Source organism: Lepisosteus oculatus, chromosome 6, assembly GCF_040954835.1.
Source record: "Lepisosteus oculatus isolate fLepOcu1 chromosome 6, fLepOcu1.hap2, whole genome shotgun sequence".
In the NCBI taxonomy this organism is placed as follows: Eukaryota; Metazoa; Chordata; class Actinopteri; order Semionotiformes; family Lepisosteidae; genus Lepisosteus; species Lepisosteus oculatus.
Window position 1 is genome coordinate 44,641,812 of NC_090701.1, and position 19,174 is coordinate 44,660,985.

General features: G+C 50.7%; 2 protein-coding genes across 2 annotated transcripts; one reads left to right on the forward strand and one right to left on the reverse strand.

Annotated features, from left to right (window-relative positions):
- On the forward strand, positions 1-18,942 carry cldnd1b (claudin domain containing 1b). The gene is made up of 6 exons (XM_069191446.1): positions 1-119; positions 9,708-9,846; positions 12,408-13,185; positions 13,837-13,944; positions 15,491-15,628; positions 16,379-18,942. The coding sequence occupies exons 3-6, from the start codon at positions 12,909-12,911 to the stop codon at positions 16,600-16,602; spliced, it is 747 nt and encodes a 248-aa protein (XP_069047547.1). The 5' UTR covers positions 1-119; positions 9,708-9,846; positions 12,408-12,908; the 3' UTR covers positions 16,603-18,942.
- ccdc86 (coiled-coil domain containing 86) lies at positions 3,930-9,141 on the reverse strand. The gene is made up of 4 exons (XM_069191445.1): positions 8,320-9,141; positions 7,289-7,418; positions 6,258-6,332; positions 3,930-4,249 (listed from the first exon to the last, which is right to left on the reverse strand). The coding sequence occupies exons 1-4, from the start codon at positions 9,048-9,050 to the stop codon at positions 4,106-4,108; spliced, it is 1,080 nt and encodes a 359-aa protein (XP_069047546.1). The 5' UTR covers positions 9,051-9,141; the 3' UTR covers positions 3,930-4,105.
- Positions 18,943-19,174: the final 232 nt, after the last annotated feature.

Below are 19,174 nucleotides of genomic sequence, written 5' to 3' on the forward strand. Positions count from 1 at the left end.
TGACTCCACCCTGGGGGGGAATTCCTCGACCTCTCGATGTACTTTCACTGGGCTAATAAACACCACAAGGAGCCAGAGATCTCCGATCCTCTTTTTCTGATAAGAGACCCTCAGCCAAGGTCAGTGTCAGACCCAAAGAGGCAGAAAACGTACAGCTTCTAACAGGAACCACAGACAGGATCTCACAGTGCCTCTGAGATATGTTTATACTTCTGAGGAGACAGGGACAAAATGATCACTGAAAGTCTTACAAGCTGAATAATGGGTCTTGCTCAAACACTAATTCTCACAGCATCAGACTGTAGTTGTCCTGCACAGATAAAAAGTCGTATTTGTCATAAATTATTACTTTACACCTGTAAATATTCCTTAAAACAAAATCCAATGTCCAAGATTAAAAGAGAGTTAAGGCATGGAAGACATTCAATAGTAGCATGGCAGTAGAGGCTCTCAGAAAGCTGAATCTATCACTTTCCACTGTAAAATCTATCATTAATGATCTCACTCATAAAGTGTCCACTCTGCCCGGAAGAGGGCACACTTGTCTATTGTCACCACAGGCTATGAGACAAGTGGTTCTGGAGACAGCAGTACAACTAAAAGTTCGCAAACAGTTGAAGATCTCCAATGCACTTGGGGATATTCAGGATACAAAGTGTAGAAAACTGCCTTTCAAAGTTGCTTGCCTGAATGCGACATTCATACCTGGGCATCTAATTTTCTATACAATTCATAGCAGAAGCCTCTTCTGAGGGTGAACCATAGACTGAGGTGACTAAGGCTTGACATCACTGGATCGACAACTGAAGCCATGTCCTGTGCTCAGTTTCCATGAAAAGTGAGCTGTCTGGGCCGGGTCCGGACAGCAGTCTGGACCAGTGCTTTCCAGGACCAGCGCTGAGGATCCCTGGACTACCTGGGTCGGACCAGAGTCCTGGAGGAGTGGTAGTAGTCTTTAGTTATGAATGTCAGGGTGCACTTACACATGGAGATCACCAGGGACTTCCAGTCTGAGAACAGGAGACACGTCTTTACACAAAGGTAGAGGCAGTGAGAGGTGGCTTTTGAAACATTTTGCGTTTATATTAGACAATATTGTGTCTAAACGAGAAACCAGATAACATTGTGTTAAAACGCAATAATTAATTTCTAAACAACATTGCCTACAATATTATATCTTGCATTAAACTCTATATGTAATAATGTTGCCTCATGCAAAGTAGCATTGACTTGAACAACACAAGAATATTGTCACACTCCTCTTTGTGCAAAAAAGACTTAATCAAATGGAGCACGTGGACTGTTTTTGCACACAAGAAGTAAAACACTCTGTCAGTGAGCATTCCTGGATTTAAACGCGTGTCATTGTCACAATTACCGTGAAAACCATGAATGGCATGCCTTTCCAATCGAATGTTATTCTAGAGGTGAAACTGCAGCAGCATGTGTGTCTGATCTTCCAACCATGCACGGAATACAACAATGATGACTTGGCAGCAAGACACAGTATCTACTCTTAGCGTACTGTTAAACCTCAAAAGCTTTTAGACTAGGCTTATTTCAAATGCATTTGAATTATGAGTGACACAGCAAAATGCTGGAAGAGTAATTGAAAGGGAGGAGAAACAGTACTTCTGTGTCTGTTTCCACAGGCGTGAATGTTAAGAGATAGGGGAATGCCGAACTAAAAGAAGAAATCCAGGATGGCACACAGCAGCAATGACAGTAACAGTAAGCCAACAGGAGGTATGAGCTTTGCTGTCAAGTGCTCGTAAATGTATTCCTTTCAATGCTTAAAGAGTAGGCAAAAACCCTCGCTATTTAAGTTATTAGGTCAAGTCAGTCTCCACTTTTCTGGATGGGGGTGATCAGTCCTTGATGCCCTCAGGTGAACAGCCGGCTCTCAGGACGAGGTTGGAGAGTTTGAGCAGGGCCTGCTGCTTCTGCAAGCTGCTATTTCTCAGCCTTTCATTGGTGACTCTCTTTCTGTGGCGGGCCAAGCTCTGCGATCGGGGAGTCTAGGGGGTTTCGGTTGTCTTTGAGTTTGTCATATACTGGATGTTGTTTTGGTTTAATGCTTCTGTGTTTGGGATCTGTGGGTAGAGATTTGCAGAACTGTTTTGCCAGACTGATCCATTTTGGTTGGCTGGGTTTCCTGGTTTTGCTTTATTTAAATGAAATTCAGCTTTTGCCCTAAAGTACTTATTGACTCCTCAACTTGTGAGAGTTGTCTATTTGCGCATTTCTTGTGTGTGTCTGTAGTCAGTATGGCTGGAGCCTGGAGCCTGGAGCCTGGAGCCTGGAGCCTGAAGCCTCCTCTCTGTCCTCTCCCTTCTCACACAGACTGAAAGACCTACCTGCTCATGTACATCATCTCTCAAAGCCAGGGGACTGGCCAGACCCACCCAGCCAATCCAGTCTGCTCCTCTGCCTGTGGCATCTGTTTCAACATGGAGAAACTAGTTTTCAAGGCACTGCAGGACAACTAAGTGCAAGATCAGACAAACCCAGGGCCTCTTCTGGTCTTATAAATGCATAATGTTTCAAATACTGGGAGACAGAAGAAAGGTAAAATTCTCTTCACTCTGCCTATGTCCCATTCACCCCTGTGCAGCATCAAAACAGAAAGCAAAAGCAGAGGAGAACTTTGACTCAAAACATAACGTGACATCAGAAGGGGAACAGAGGTAGTTTCCAAAGACAAACTTCCGTGTTCAAATAATTGCCTGGGCTTCTCAGGCTATGGCAGAGAGTCACACTGTCAGGACACCCCAACACCGAGGGGAAAGATTCACTCCATAGGACACCCCCACACCGAGGGGAGAGTCACTCCGACACCCCCACACCGAGGGGAGAGAGTCACTCCGCAGAACACCGAGACACCCCCACACCGAGAGGAGAGAGTCACTCCGCAGAACACCGTGACACCCCCACACCGAGAGGAGAGAGTCACTCCGCAGAACACCGTGACACCCCCACACCGAGGGGAGAGAGTCAATCCGCAGGACACCCTGACGCCCCCACACCGAGGGGAGAGAGTCAATCCGCAGGACACCCTGACACCCCCACACCGAGGGGAGAGAGTCACTCCGCAGGACACCCTGACACCCCCACACCGAGGGGAGAGAGTCACTCCGCAGAACACCCTGACACCCCCACACCGAGGGGAGAGAGTCACTCCGCAGGACACCCTGACACCCCCACACCGAGGGGAGAGAGTCACTCTGATGGGTCACCCCGACACCAAGGGGACAGAATCACTTCCATTCTCACTTCTTTAGTGTAGAACCCTGTTTCAAATGAGGGGCGTCGGAATTTCTCTGTGCTGTACCCCTCTTCTACACGCACAAAACAGACGTCCATTCAGAGGTCTCACGCGACACAGACACTTAACAGTCTTTCTGTTTTCATTCTCTCAACCAGGGAAAAACCACCTCCTTCATCGCAAGGCTTCCCAGCAAGCACCTCTCCAGCTGGGTAACCTGGGGACTTTGACACCATTGTTGTCTGTGAAAGCGTGGCGCTGGCAGGCATGTCTTGTTGGCATGTGGACAAGTAGCAGGGCACTGCCTGCTTACCGGAGGAGAAAGAATTCCTCTGTGCTGGAGGCAGCAGGGAGCACACAGGGAGAGAGAGAGAGCAGGCTAGCCGTAAAGCCATGATACAAGACTTGACTGCTACTTTACTTCTAGGTGAACAGATTTGTTACTGACTCACACCAAAATGCAATTACACAGACTACAGAGCGGAACAGTGGTCAGGGTGAAGGAAGGGCCCCGGGTTCAAATCCCACAGCTATGGCACCTGTGAGCAAGGCGCTGCGGTCAAAGTGCTCAGCTGAACACCCTGCTGTCTGAACGGGGCTCCGACTCATCACTGAGTGTGAGAATCCTGGAAAGTTAAAAGGATAATGAAAAAACACTCAAGAATGAACAAAGTCTTTGATTATTTAATGTCAAATAGAAAAGTTTCACCAGCACAGGTCCATGATTTTCTCGGCGTCTCCTGTGAGATGTTCAAAAGTCCAGATCCAAACAGAGGGATTAGGGACAATGGATGGGAAGACATGCCACTTCCTCTGGCGCGCAGTGTGCACGCGCCCTCCTCAGAGGTCCCCCTTGGCTACAGGACCAGAGCTCTTGGGTTCCGCCCTCTTCTGAGTCTTCTGGAGGAGCTTCAGAGTGTCTCTCTTCTCTATTCTTCTGAGCTGCTTCTTCTTCATCCTCTTCATCTTGGCGGGGTTACGGATCTGTGAGGGAGAGACGGGGACAGGGAGAGAGTCAATATAGCTCAAGACATGGAGAAGGCAAAGTTAGGCGCGTTTCTTCACAATAACATGCAAGATTTACTGGTCACCTCTTACATCAAGACATGTTATGTAAAAAAATGTGTACTCTGAAGGGAGTGTCCCACACTGACAGGCCGAAGGAACTGAGTCTCTTTAGTCTGAAGGGAGTGTCCCACACTGACAGGCTGAAGGAACTGAGTCTCTTTAGTCTGAAGGGAGTGTCCCACACTGACAGGCCGAAGGAACTGAGTCTCTTTAGTCTGAAGGGAGTGTCCCACACTGACAGGCCGAAGGAACTGAGTCTCTTTAGTCTGAAGGGAGTGTCCCACACTGACAGGCCGAAGGAACTGAGTCTCTTTAGTCTGAAGGGAGTGTCCCACACTGACAGGCTGAAGGAACTGAGTCTCTTTAATCTCGAACAGAGAAGACTAAGAGGGGACCTGATGCAAGTATTCAAAATCCTCAAAGATACTGACAGACTGAACCCAGGCAACCAGAACCAGAGAAGACAAATGAAAACTTTGAAGAAGGACATTTAAAACCGAGAAAAGGAGGAACAAGCCTGACCATGTGGTTAAAACCGATATCAATGGTTTCTTTAGAGAAACAACTGGATGTTTTCTACTAACTACCAGACGGGCTAGATGGGCCAAATGGCCTTTAATGACTTGTTGCTGTGCACCCCCTAGCTGGGCGAAGGGGTTATGACAGCCTCACACTCTGCAGTATCAGTCCCCAGGGTCCACTGGGGCTCTTCTTCATGTCACAGACACAGACAAGCACATGGCTGGGAGCTGGACAGAGATCGCAGAGGCGCTGTACAACTGGGCAGTCCCTTAGCAACAGGAGCGCTTGTTAGTAAGAGTACGCAGGGGACAAAATACAGGAAGCCATTTAGCTCACAGTGCTTGTTCTGTTGTCTACCAGCTAAGAGATCCTAACACTTCTTCAGCTTCTTTTCCAGAGTTCAGGTTTCCAGCTGGCTGTGACGTCTGTTCCAGACACCCACAACTCTTTGTGAAAAGAACTATTTCCTCTTCTCCATTCTAAATAATTTCCCTTTCAGTGTCCAGTGGTGGCCCTGTGTCCATTTCTGTGCAGAGTGGGACAGTCTCCTGGGCTGAGCCAGTTCATATCCATTAGACTTTTATACACAGGGATCACATCTCTCTTCTAGACTGAAAGTCTGATCCCTCAGGGCCAAATTACTCGTTTTGCTCCCGTCTGAGTTCTTAAGTATCTTATCGAAGTAACACCTCAATCTCACGTTTCTCACAATCATATTTTTCATACAGATGAATTCTCTCCAATTTCACTTTGTATCAAGACTTCCTTTCCGTAGTGCTCTGTACATCCATCATAGACCTGAATCTCCACATTCCCAGCAACAGCACCTGCAGCAAGCTGTGTTATTTTCCAAGAAAATTGAACTAGGTCCAAATTAGCCACAATGCAGCAAATAATTACACAGAAGAAACTACATTTCCTGAAATTCCAGGTAGCAGAAGTATTGGGTGACCCTGCACGTAACACGCAAGCCTTGATTCACAAAGCACGTTTGAGTCTGACACAAGACACTAGTGCAGCAGTGTGGCACAGCAGTCGGGGCTCTGGACGGTTGTGGGTTCGAATCCAGGTGAGATCCACCCAGTGTAAACATACAATGTATTTATCCAAAGCAACATAACAACCAAGAACAGTGGTAATAACTAATTAAAGATTTTAAACAATAATAAACAATCAAAAAAAACAATAAAGAATTAATAATTAAAGATATAAATGCTGAACAAAGTCAATGCTGGCTTAGAGGAGATTTGACTTTTTGTTTCAGTACATGAGCAATGACACTCCCTTAACATACAGTCACCCCCTCTAGCTCTACACAGAGACACCCCCTCTGGGCGCACAGACACCCCTCTCAGAGACGGAGAAGAGTTGTGTGGCTGAGGGACAGACAAGCTCCTCTCACCACTTGAACAATCTCGGCCTTCCTCTCGTTCTCCAAACGCCTCTTCTGGTTCTCCTCCTGACGTTTCCTCCTCTCCTGCAGGGAAACATGGGAAAACAGGGAATAAGATACAGCTTGTACTCAGGGTTAATGTGTTAGTGTCCAGTCAGTATGTCTGGACTGTATTAACCCCTCTCTCTCAGTGCAGTGTTAATGTCCTGTAGTGTCCAGTCAGTGTGTCTGTACTGTATGAACCCCTCTCTCTCAGTGCAGTGTTAATGTCCTGTAGTGTCCAGTCAGTGTGTCTGTACTGTATTAACCCCTCTCTCCCAGTGCAGTGTTAATGTACTGTAGTGTCCAGTCAGTGTGTCTGTACTGTATGAACCCCTCTCTCTCAGTGCAGTGTTAATGTACTGGAGTGTCCAGTCAGTGTGTCTGGACTGTATTAACCCCTCTCTCTCAGTGCAGTGTTAATGTACTGGAGTGTCCAGTCAGTGTGTCTGTACTGTATTAACCCCTCTCTCTCAGTGCAGTGTTAATGTACTGGAGTGTCCAGTCAGTGTGTCTGGACTGTATTAACCCCTCTCTCTCAGTGCAGTGTTAATGTCCTGTAGTGTCCAGTCAGTGTGTCTGTACTGTATGAACCCCTCTCTCTCAGTGCAGTGTTAATGTCCTGTAGTGTCCAGTCAGTGTGTCTGTACTGTATTAACCCCTCTCTCTCAGTACAGTGTTAATGTACTGTAGTGTCCAGTCAGTGTGTCTGTACTGTATTAACCCCTCTCTCTCAGTGCAGTGTTAATGTACTGGAGTGTCCAGTCAGTGTGTCTGGACTGTATTAACCCCTCTCTCTCAGTGCAGTGTTAATGTACTGGAGTGTCCAGTCAGTGTGTCTGGACTGTATTAACCCCTCTCTCTCAGTGCAGTGTTAATGTACTGGAGTGTCCAGTCAGTGTGTCTGGACTGTATTAACCCCTCTCTCTCAGTGCAGTGTTAATGTACTGGAGTGTCCAGTCAGTGGGTCTCTAGTCAGTAACACCAGTCTCTGCTCCTACCTCCTTCTCCCTGCCCTTCTCCTCCTGTAGCTGTCTGGCCAGCCCCTTCACTCTGTCCCTCTCTCTCCTCTCCTCCATCTTCTTTTCCCAGGACGAGCGCAGGGGCTTGTCTCTGAGCATCGCCGAGAACCTGAGAGAGACACACAGACGACACCTCATTGTTGTATTTTACTTTATTTTGTTGAGCGTTAATGTATACTCTATATCCCACACACAGTTAACACACCTTCTTGGTCTTTAGAAATTGGCAGGATTACTTATTACGTGCTGACGTGTTTTCTCATCTCCTGCGTGTAAGTGTTTAACTGGGGCTCTCGCTGTGTGGGATGGGTTGTGTACGGTGGCGTGTCTGCAATCAGCCTGCAGAGCCAGTTTCCCCCGGGCCAGCGAAGGACGGGGCTCTCGTGCGGCATGTGTGTGCCAGTGTGCCCCCCGCTGCTCCACCCCACCGGATCGTCCCGCAGCACCTGGGGGTGAACCCGGGTCTCCGGCGTAACGCAACAGGGAGCCAGCCGAGTGAGCTAAAGGAGACCTCCCCCAGCCCAGGCGGCTGAGGTCCCTGCTGCACGCAGGGAGGGCGATGACGTCACCGGGTCCGAACTAGCTCAGCGACACCAGCAACCAGCAGCGAGAAACACGACAACCACCACAGCGACAAGGAGCGGAGACCAAGGGACAGAGGGAAATTGTACTGGATGCTCTACTCGAACCCCTGTCCGCCTTGTGCTTCCTCAGGCCTCAGCCCCTGGGGCTCAGACTAGGGTTACAATCTCTGAGAGCCAGGATTGGCGGGGAGGGGGGGGGCTGGGTCCTGTGCTCAGCTCTGGCCTGGTGGTGCCTTCTGTGTGGAGTCTGCATGTTGCCCCCCCATGGTCTCCAGGAGCTGTTCCTGAAGACAAGCTGGCTGGAATCACAGATGTCTCTAAGCTTTGTGTGTGTGTTGAACCCACAACTGGCCCTTATCACTCCAGACCCCTGACCAGGACTCAGACAAGGAACTATAATATAAACCACGAGGGGACCCGGATTACCTCTGTTTGTTCCGATCCTTCCACACCCGTCCGGATTTGGGCTTGCCGAGCGGCACCGCCACCTGGTCCGCTCCATTTCCTCGGCTGGGCTTCAGCTTCGAGCCAGCCGTCTCCTTTGCTGCGTCCGCTGCCGGAGTCCTCTCCAGACCGTTGGGCTCGACCCGTTTCTCCGAGCCGCCTGCCCGGTTCTCCTTCTCGCTGGTGCCGTCGGGACGCGAGCGGCAGTCGGCTGTCTCTGTCTGCGCGCCGGTGGGAAAGCACTTACTACCGGCGTCTCCGCCGTCCGCTGCTCCTGGCGAGTTCGGTTCTTGCTCTCTCCGTCCAGTCGGTCCAGAGCTCGGCTCGCCCTTTCGCCTCTTCGCTCCGGGTCCGGAATCCCCGGTTCGGGCACTGTCCGCTCCCCGCACGTTACACTCCCCTGCTGAGACGGGGGCCCGTGAACCAGTACACGATTCCACCTCCTCCCCTGACGGTTCCGAACCCGGATCTGCCGCTTCATCAGACTCCGAGTTCCGAACCGCCCTCAGGTGCCGAGTACTGCCGGTTCTGCCCGTCAGGGCTGCAGGGGTCTGAGAAGCGGCGGTGCTTTGCGCTCCAGTCCGGCGGCCGCTACGAGTCCTGACCCCGACTCCTTCCTCCAGCTCGGATCCGGAGTCTCTCGTCTCTGACGGATCCGAACCCTGGTCCATCAGGACCGGGTCGGGTCTGCTTCTCTGCCGGCGCCGAGACATCCCGAAGAGAGAAACTGCAGCCCAGACACAAACTCACACACGTGTGAGTTAGGTCTCGCACTTCCTGCGGGGGAGACCAGCCGGGCCTGGCTCTGGCGCCCCCTTGTGCCTGGAGGACCTGTAAGCACCTCTCTCGGGTGTACTGTCTATCGTATTCCTTACTGGCTGGTGGAAGGGGTGGAAGGGGTAATCTAAAATATTGCTGCTCAGCTTCTCCTGACTCTCCAGCAACAGGCCACAGTTTCTGCAGGCGAGCATGTACGTCTAACCTTCAATTTTTGCCCTACTTTGCTCAAGTAGTTGTAGGAGTGTGGAACAAGCTGTCCAGACATGTTGAAACCGATACACAGTGGCTTTTTTCAAGGAACGGCTGGATGATATCCTCGGATTACACAATCCTCTGAGTAAAGAAGTGTCCCCAGTTCTCAGATTTAAATGTCTTTCTGTGGTTCGTGTTTCACTGTTCATCCTGATGAAATCCGTTGGAATGACTTTGTCGCCTCGGAGGACTATGAACGATTTGCCTAAAAAGGTCCCTCGTGGTCAGGTGAAGCTTACGGGGTCATAAAGACTAAAGAAAAGTAAAAACAAAAATCTTACGTTGGTTATTTCTGAGATGCTTGCAATATTGGCTCGTGTACGTTACGTTTGCCACAGCCGGAGAACGACATCTCCCAGAGTTCCCCACGAGAGCCCCCGTCGCTCTCGAATGACGTCAGAACCAGCCCTGCGCACTGCCGGGAACGGGAGGCGCCCGAGGATTTAAACCCACTCAGCAGCCGAGGGAGAGGGTCAGGTAAGGGTGTGAAAGCAGTTTTTTTTTGTAATTGGTGGAGTATTGTTAATTAATAAAGGAGTTAATGGGAGCGGTCCGATGGAGGGTCCGGCCGGGAGGGGACAGGGGGAGCCGGCGATCGCTCGATTAGCGCTGCCGGCGTCAGGTCCGGGTGAGACAGGACAGCTGGCGGCCTCCGAGCGCAGCAGCCGTTTTCATCCCGTCGCCCCGTCTGGCCGAGTCAGCGCTGCCTGAGCACCGGGGCATCTCCGAGACTCTGCCGGGGGTATACTCGGAGGGGCCGCGCTGCCCTGGTGCGGAGCCCGGGGTTGTGTTAGTCATGATTGATCAGTTAGTGTTGCTAACGCTGATGAAGTTAAAACAGCACTTACAGACATTTACAGTACGGACCATCACAGAACACATAGATACTGTAGATCGCTGTCTGTTCCCCACGACATTACACGCTGTAGTATGATTTTTTTTTATTATTATTGTTATTATTATTCATAACACTGTATGACTCACGACACTGTGCTCTGTAAGAAAGGCCGGTATTTGCCTATCCACAGTACTAGAGAATACCTTCCTCAGGTTACTGTTCACACAGTTACCGCCGTAGTTATTTCTCTCTCTAAGAGGAGGCTAGGCTTAGGATGTGTGTTAGTCTCTCTCTGTCTGTGTACAACCAAGAACAGGAGGCATGTCTGTACACAAAGGGTGGTGGGAGTGTGGAACAAGCTCTCCTACCATGTTGTTGAATCTGATACCCTGGTTTCTCTCATGAAACGGCTGGATGAGACCTGTTTGCTGATTGGTTAAAGAGAGTGAGTGCAGCTAACCATCGGGCATTCTGTGACATTGATAATCCCCAACAGTCTGAGCTCCAGACTCTCACAGACGCACTGACAGCTGGCCAGCACAGGGGTTACCATTATGGAGTGTGTCTCAGAGCAGTGTAAAGCCTGGAGCGGATCAGACCGCTGTGCAGTGGGAGTGTGTCTGAGAGCAGTGTAAATCCTGGAGTGGATCAGACCGCTGTGCAGTGGGAGTGTGTCTGAGAGCAGTGTAAATCCTGGAGTGGATCAGACCGCTGTGCAGTGGGAGTGTGTCTGAGAGCAGTGTAAATCCTGGAGTGGATCAGACCGCTGTGCAGTGGGAGTGTGTCTGAGAGCAGTGTAAATCCTGGAGCGGATCAGACCGCTGTGCAGTGGGAGTGTGTCTGAGAGCAGTGTAAATCCTGGAATGGATCAGACTGCTAGGAAGCCAATTTCCTGTCTTCCTTCCAGTGCTGGATTAATCCTGGAATGAATAAGGCACTAACTACTAAATGACCTCTTTTGATTTGTGACCTGCCTTACATCTTTATTGAACCCATTTATTGGCTCTGAAACCCAAGGAATCCTCCTCCCAGGAACTCCCCTCTGCCCATCCCCCACTGTTGCACACGTCACATGGTCTTCCTCCTACAATCCTACAATCCCACAGTCCCTCTGCCCTGGAGGACTGGGGGAATGTGGTACCCCCACAAGAGACGGGGTGTTGCAGTTGAGCTCTGTGACGGCAGGGGACACCCGCGCTCGCTGTGTGAGCAGGAAAGCTCTGTCAGCCCTCCAGAGACAGCGGTGAGAGCCTCACTGATTGCTCACCCTGCTCTGCGTGTGTGGAATTTGCCTAGACAAATGCCTGGGCTGGAGATTCGGAAGTCAACCTGAATCAGGTTCAAGAAGAGAGCGGCATCGCTGCACGAGCTGGAGAGGGGCAGGTCGCAGTTAGTTTATTTGCTGAAAGCTTCTCACCCAAACGGTGGGGTTTTTCTCCTGTCTTTTTACTGCGCAGTGTGAGATTAACCTCTGCTTGTTCCTCAGCTCGAGATCAGTTCTGTTTCCTTGGCTAGTGCCTCCTGCTCCCTATTCCCAGTCCAGTCCAGTCCAGTCAGAGAGTGGTCCTGGGCTGGCCTTCTGATCTCTCCCCAGCAGGTGCCCAGAGCACCCCGCCTTGCTGCCCTGTACCCCTGGATGTCAGAGCTCCTCACCCTGCAATCCTGCAAAGAAACCTCATTTCTGTCACTTGTACCCCTGCTTGTAGAAAGCTCTGTGGTTTAGGGGGACAGCGTCACTGTGGTCTTTCTGGTGTCCTGTGGGGTACAGGGGTGTGTTCCTGTGGCTCTGTCCTGTGGGGTACAGGGGTGTGTTCCTGTGGCTCTGTCCTGTGGGGTACAGGGGTGTGTTCTGTCCTGTGGGGTACAGGGGTGTGTTCCTGTGGCTCTGTCCTGTGGGGTACAGGGGTGTGTTCTGTCCTGTGGGGTACAGGGGTGTGTTCCTGTGGCTCTGTCCTGTGGGGTACGGGGATGTGTTCTGTCCTGTGGGGTACAGGGGTGTGTTCCTGTGGCTCTGTCCTGTGGGGTACAGGGGTGTGTTCTGTCCTGTGGGGTACAGGGGTGTGTTCCTGTGGCTCTGTCCTGGGGGGTACGGGGGTGTGTTTCTGTGACTCTGTCGGGGGAGCGTTCTTGTGGGGTATGGGAGAACATTTTTTGGTGGGGAATTTATTTTCATTCTTTCAATCTTCTCTTTTTCTTTCAGGCTCGGAAGCTGAACAGCATGGGAAGAGCCAGCAGATTCCCATCCGGCTCGTGAAGGAAGTGCAGACAGGGGTTTGATCCGGGAAGCCCGGGAAAACGTCCTGCTCAGAGATCCAGACCCAAGCCTCACCAGTCTGCTGCTTCTCCCTCCCTCCTCTTAGCTCTGAAACAGCGTCGCCTGCGTTTCAGATCGGCGTCCGGCTTTCCTCGGGGCTGTTTCGGCTCTGACTCGAGGATCGAACCCCTTGAGAGCCCAGCTCGGCTTCCTGGTCGGAGGCTGGAGAGAACCACAGGTCCTGAACTGCCCGGAAGTAAGATCCGTGTGCACCGAGGAAGCCGTTGGAAGTTTCATCCCCACAGAAGGCTGCAAGGGAGAGTGTTGGTATATGAGTGAAATCTGAAATAAGGACGATTTCCCTCACGGGTCCGCTGGTGTAGTGCAGGCACAGGGCAGCAGCAGGAAGAGCTCGACGCTGCAGGACTCTCCTGTCCGCAGCCCAGGATGGTGGACAACCGATTCGCCACGGCGCTGGTGATCGGCAGCCTGCTCAGCCTGCTGTCGGCCGTCTACCTGTGCGTGGCGCTGGGCACCGACAACTGGTACGAGTACCGCAGCCCGCCAGCAGAGGGCAACGCCTCGGAGCTGCACGAGGAGTTCGTGTCGGACGACGCCGACGAGAAGGCCTACAGCGACACGCTCTTCCGGCTGAACGGCACCCTGGGACTGTGGAGGAGGTGCATCGTGGTGCACGGCGAGGCGCACTGGTACAAGGCACCAGGTGTGTGGGCGGCGGGGTGGGTGCGATAGAGCTCGACATGGCGGCACAAGACGGGTCACGAAGGAGAGGAGGCCATTCCGCCCGTCTGGCCTGTTGGGCCCTTGGCAGTCAGTCGATCTACGGTCTCGTCCGGCTGTTTTCATGAGGGAAGCCAGGGTATCGGCTCCAACAGCGTGGCCGGGCAGCTTGCGAAGTGCACAAGCGCGACCAACGTGAAAGTGCAGCTACAACCGAGAACAGGAGGCACTTTTTTTACACAAAGGGTGGTGGGAGAGTGGAACAAGCTGCCCAGGCATTTTGTCCGAGACGATATCCTGATATCGTTCAAGAAAGAGCTGGGGGAGATCCGCAGCTGAATGAACGACTTACTACTCCAGGGGCCAAATGGGCTGCATGGCCTCTTGTTTGTGACCTGTCTTGTGTAGACTGATGCCAGCAGTATCAGGGATACAGTGCCAGGGAGGGGTGGTACACTGGGGCTGCGTTGGGCTGGTCTGGGTTACTGATGCCATGCAGCTGGGGTTGGGTTAGGGCCAGCAAGCCCAGGACAGGTTGCTGCACATCGTGGAGCTGGTGTCATGGGTCAGCACTGAAGGAGCGATGGCAGTCTGGTTTCTGATCCTCCCTCCCTCTCTGTCTCCTCCTGTCCAGACCCGAAGATGGTGACTAAATGTGTCAGCTTCTCTCTGGTCAACCTCTTCACTCCAAAATACAGTGAGCCGGGCAATCACAACAGCGGAGAGGACCTGCTGCGCACCTGTGAGTGACTGTGTGTCTGCGCGCCTGCCTGTGTCGGTCTGGATGATCAATTAATGGACACAGAGTCTGTGTCAGACTGATTGATTAATTAATGGACACAGAGTCTGTGTCAGACTGATTGATTAATGGACACAGAGTCTGTGTCAGACTGATTGATTAATTAATGGACACAGAGTCCATGTCAGACTGATTGATTAATTAATGGACACAGAGTCTGTGTCAGTTGGATGGTAATGTGGACAGTAGTATCTGTATCTGTCTTTTTTTATATTTGATGGGGACAGTCTGGACTCTCTCAATCTGTGTGTGTGCTGTCAACGGACAACAGTATCAGGACTCTCGATCTGTGTGTGTGCTGTTGATTTACAGCAGTCAGGACTTGATCTGTGTGCGTGCGCTGTCGATTGACAGCAGTCAGGACTCTCGATCTGTGTGTGTGTGCTGTCAACGGACAGCAGTATCAGGACTCTCAATCTGTGTGTGTGTACTGTCAACAGACAGCAGTATCAGGACTCTCAATCTGTGTGTGTGTGCTGTCAACGGACAGCAGTATCAGGACTCTCGATCTGTGTGTGTGTGTGCTGTCAACGGACAGCAGTATCAGGACTCTCGATCTGTGTGTATGTGTGCTGTCAACAGACAGCAGTATCGGGACTCTGGATCAGTGTGTGTGTGCTGTCAACGGACAGCAGTATCGGGACTCTGGATCAGTGTGTGCGTGCTGTCAATGGACATCAGTCAGGACTCTCGATCTGTGTGTGTGCTGTCAATGGACATCAGTCAGGACTCTCGATCTGTGTGTGTGCTGTCAATGGACATCAGTCAGGACTCTCGATCTGTGTGTGTGTGCTGTCAATGGACATCAGTCAGGACTCTCGATCTGTGTGTGTGTGCTGTCAATGGACATCAGTCAGGACTCTCGATCTGCGTGTGTGCTGTCAATGGACATCAGTCAGGACTCTCGATCTGTGTGTGTGCTGTCGATGGACATCAGTCAGGACTCTCGATCTGCGTGTGTGTGCTGTCGATGGACATCAGTCAGGACTCTCGATCTGCGTGTGTGTGCTGTCAATGGACATCAGTCAGGACTCTCGATCTGCGTGTGTGTGCTGTCGATGGACATCAGTCAGGACTCTCGATCTGCGTGTGTGTGCTGTCGATGGACATCAGTCAGGACTCTCGATCTGCGTGTGTGTGCTGTCAATGGACATCAGTCAGGACTCTCGATCTGTGTGTGTGTGCTGTCGATGGACATCAGTCAGGACTCTCGATCTGCGTGTGTGTGCTGTCGATGGACATCAGTCAGGACTCTCGATCTGTGTGTGCTGTCGATGGACATCAGTCAGGACTCTCGATCTGTGTGTGTGTGCTGTCGATGGACATCAGTCAGGACTCTCGATCTGTGTGTGCTGTCGATTGACATCAGTCAGGACTCTCGATCTGTGTGTGTGTGCTGTCGATGGACATCAGTCAGGACTCTCGATCTGAGTGTGCTTTCGATGGACAGCAGTGTCTGGATTAACTCTGCTCTGTCTCTGTGTGGCAGATCTGTGGCGCTGTCAGTTCCTGCTCCCCCTGGTCAGTCTGGGGCTGGTGCTGTTTGGGGGGCTGATCGGGGTGTGTGCCTGTGCCTGTCACAGCCTCTACCCCACTCTGGGCACTGGGGTCCTGCACCTGCTGGCTGGTAAGGCTTTCTCTCTGTTTCTTGCTCGTACTCTCTTCCCCCATCGTCAACACCAAGATAGCGCTCCCCACTCCCCACTGCACAGCGGTCTGATCCATTCCTTCAAACACTCCCACTTCACAGCACTCTGATCCGCTCCAGCTTTTACATTGAGCTCAAACACACTCCCACTGCACAGCAGTCTGATCCACACCAGGCTTGACAGTGGTCTCAATCAAACTTCCACTGCACAGCACTATGGTCCACTCCACCCTGTACCAGCTGTGGGGTCGTTTAGGTATTGGAATCTTTAAACTCATTTCTTATCTTGGAAAAAATGTGCACTGTCCAGTCAGTGTGTCTGGACTGTATTAACCCCTCTCTCTCAGTGCAGTGTTAATGTACTGGAGTGTCCAGTCAGTGTGTCTGTACTGTATTAACCCCTCTCTCTCAGTGCAGTGTTAATGTACTGGAGTGTCCAGTCAGTGTGTCTGGACTGTATGAACCCCTCTCTCTCAGTGCAGTGTTAATGTACTGTAGTGTCCAGTCAGTGTGTCTGGACTGTATTAACCCCTCTCTCTCAGTGCAGTGTTAATGTACTGGAGTGTCCAGTCAGTGTGTCTGTACTGTATTAACCCCTCTCTCTCAGTGCAGTGTTAATGTACTGGAGTGTCCAGTCAGTGTGTCTGTACTGTATTAACCCCTCTCTCTCAGTGCAGTGTTCATGTACTGGAGTGTCCAGTCATGCTCTATTCTCTCTCTGACCCCTAGGTGTCTGTACCCTGGGCAGTGTGTGCTGCTATGTGGTGGGTGTCCAGCTGCTCCACAGGTCTCTGTCGGGGCTGCCGGACGGGGTGGAGGGCTCTGTGGGCTGGTCTCTGTGTCTGGCCGCAGTGGCGGCTCCTCTCCAGATGATGGCAGCAGCGCTCCTGATCTGGGCGGCCCGCACGAACCGGCTGGAGTACTCCCGCATGAGGGCCTACAGGGTGGCCTGAGAGAGGCCCACGGCGTCCGCTCTGTCCTCGGGGTGAACGTTCGAGCCCCTCTGGAAGTTATCTCACTAATCTCACTCCCCTGTGTTTCAAACCTGTGTGCATTGTGCTTCTTCAGGCTTTTATTTATTGTTTTGTTGGGGGTGTTTTGCTTTAGACTGTCCACATTTTATATGAAGGTTTTTTTTAAAGATTTTTTGCCACTAAATACTAAATATTTTATCTTTTTATTGTCATCGTTGATAATATTTGCTTCCCAGTGCTGTGTTTTTTTTTTTTAGATTTTAGATTTTGTTTGATCTGCATCTCATTGCTCTGTGGACCCCCTGATTTCTTTCCATAGTGGTGTGTTAGACACTCCTGTAATGACCCTGGGAATCTCCTGAACACTGAGAAAGTGCCCGTCTGTGTGTGTCTGTGCTTGTCTCTGCCCTGCCTCCCTTGTGGGAGGCCTGTCTCCGTCACTGCCTCACCCCTCTATGGGATGGCAAGTCTCTGCGTCTCTGCCCTGCCCCTCTCTGAGGCGGCGAGTCTGTGTCTCTGCCTTGCCCCTCTCTGGGGCGGCGAGTCTCTCTGTCTCTGCCCTGCCCCTCTCTGGGGCGACGAGTCTGTGTCTCTGCCCTGCCCCTCTCTGGGGCGGCGAGTCTCTCTGTCTCTGCCCTGCCCCTCTCTGGGGCGGCGAGTCTCTCTGTCTCTGCCCTGCCCCTCTCTGGGGCGGCGAGTCTGTGTCTCTGCCCTGCCCCTCTCTGGGGCGGCGAGTCTCTCTGTCTCTGCCCTGCCCTTCCTAGGGTGTTGTGAGTTGTTTGATTAGTGTGCAGTGATCTCCCTGTGTCTCAGTGTTTCAGCAGTATTCCAGGGCGTCAGTCCAGGTTAAGTAGCTGAGTGAGAGTGCTTTAATATGTGGCTGTGCAGCTGGAATTCCTGCCTGAACTCATGATTCGTCCTACTGGATTGATTGAGTGTGTGATACAATAATTCATTTCCATGAGCCTCTAGAATCCAGGGCAGCAAAGAATTTTCATTTAACAACTGTACAGTTAGTACAGTTTCGGTCAAACATTTGCTAACTCCTAGAAGACTCTTGTGGGATTCAGGTAGGATGAGTCCTTGTTATCTATTGCTTCACCACCATTTCACTGAGCTAGTACTAATGTGGGATGTCTCCCATTGTTTTCAAACTTCTGTAAAGGTGACCTGCTCTCTGTTCAGGGAATAAGTACTTCCAGGTTCATTCTCAAGGCTGATGCCATTTTGTTCAATCATGTCCATCTTTACATCCCATAAGGTGCCACACAAGCCAAAGTCATTTTGGAGTTCTGTCCTGACTCCTGTTGGCACATAGTTATGATGACAATCAGTGTACAGCTCAACAAGACCTCCAGCTTTGTTGTGCCTAAACTCCACTCCGGGCTTGAATAATCCGACCTCCTTGAAGATCATGCTTCATTCACCTGGGGCATCAGTTTCTCCCCCTGATCTGTGTGCACTGGGACTTCATTTCATGTACAGTATGTATTTAGGATGTAACCTGCTTTATAAATGCAAGTAATTATAATTATTAGGAGCCCTGGGCAGCCTTATACTCGAGACATTAGACCACAAGCCAGGGTATCAGCTTCAACAGCAACAGGATGGGCAGCTTGTTCCACGCTCCCACCACCCTTTGTGTAAAGAGGAGCCTGGTCCTGTCCTCCGTTTTAAATGCACTTCTCCATAGTTTTCACTTGCGTCCTCGGCTTCGGGAGCAATGGCCTACCTCACACAGCCATTCGCCCTTATTCCAAGTGGAGAAATGGATGTGGGACAGCAGTGGAGGAGGGGTCATACCTACACAAGCAGTGCAGAGAGCCTGTTTGGGCATTAATGACTCCCCAATGGGCATTATTCGGGAAGGGCTGCTTCAGGACTGCAAGTCTTTCTGTCAATTGCAAAAACAGTGTAACCCCCTCTATCACTATAGCGTGAATCATGGACAATTTTAAACGTCTGTCTTCTTATAAACCACTGAATATATTGTAATGTATCAGCTGCTTTGCTCTTTAGTTTCTGTCTGTGTATCTCCAAGAAGGAAGTAGGTGCAACAACCTGTGTTGATTATTAAAGATGCTCACTACAAACGTGTTCAAAGTCTTTGGGATTATGATGGTGAGAATATTGGTTTATAGATGATTGTCAAGATAATGGAAAGCCACTTTTATCCTTTTATCCTGTGGGTGCATACAACTGTTTTTCTAACACATGGTTGTCACTGTGAAAACTGAAGTCTGTAAAAAAACATGATTATGTTTCATCAAAAATGAATGTGTTTGGTACTGCAACTCAATAAAAACACAAATTCAAAAACCTGTTTCACTTGTTTGATTGAATCATGTTTAAACTAGTCTAGAATTGCAAACTCATTTTAAGCTTGGAAATGGGCTGGGAGTCAACCCTCGAATAACCAGTGTGTAGCATCACAGTACTAGATCTGTACTAAGACTGATATTTTTCTTAATGACATCACTGATTTAAATCTGTGGGGTACTATAGGGATCAGTTCCAGGACCACAGTTCTTCTTAATTATATCAATGATGT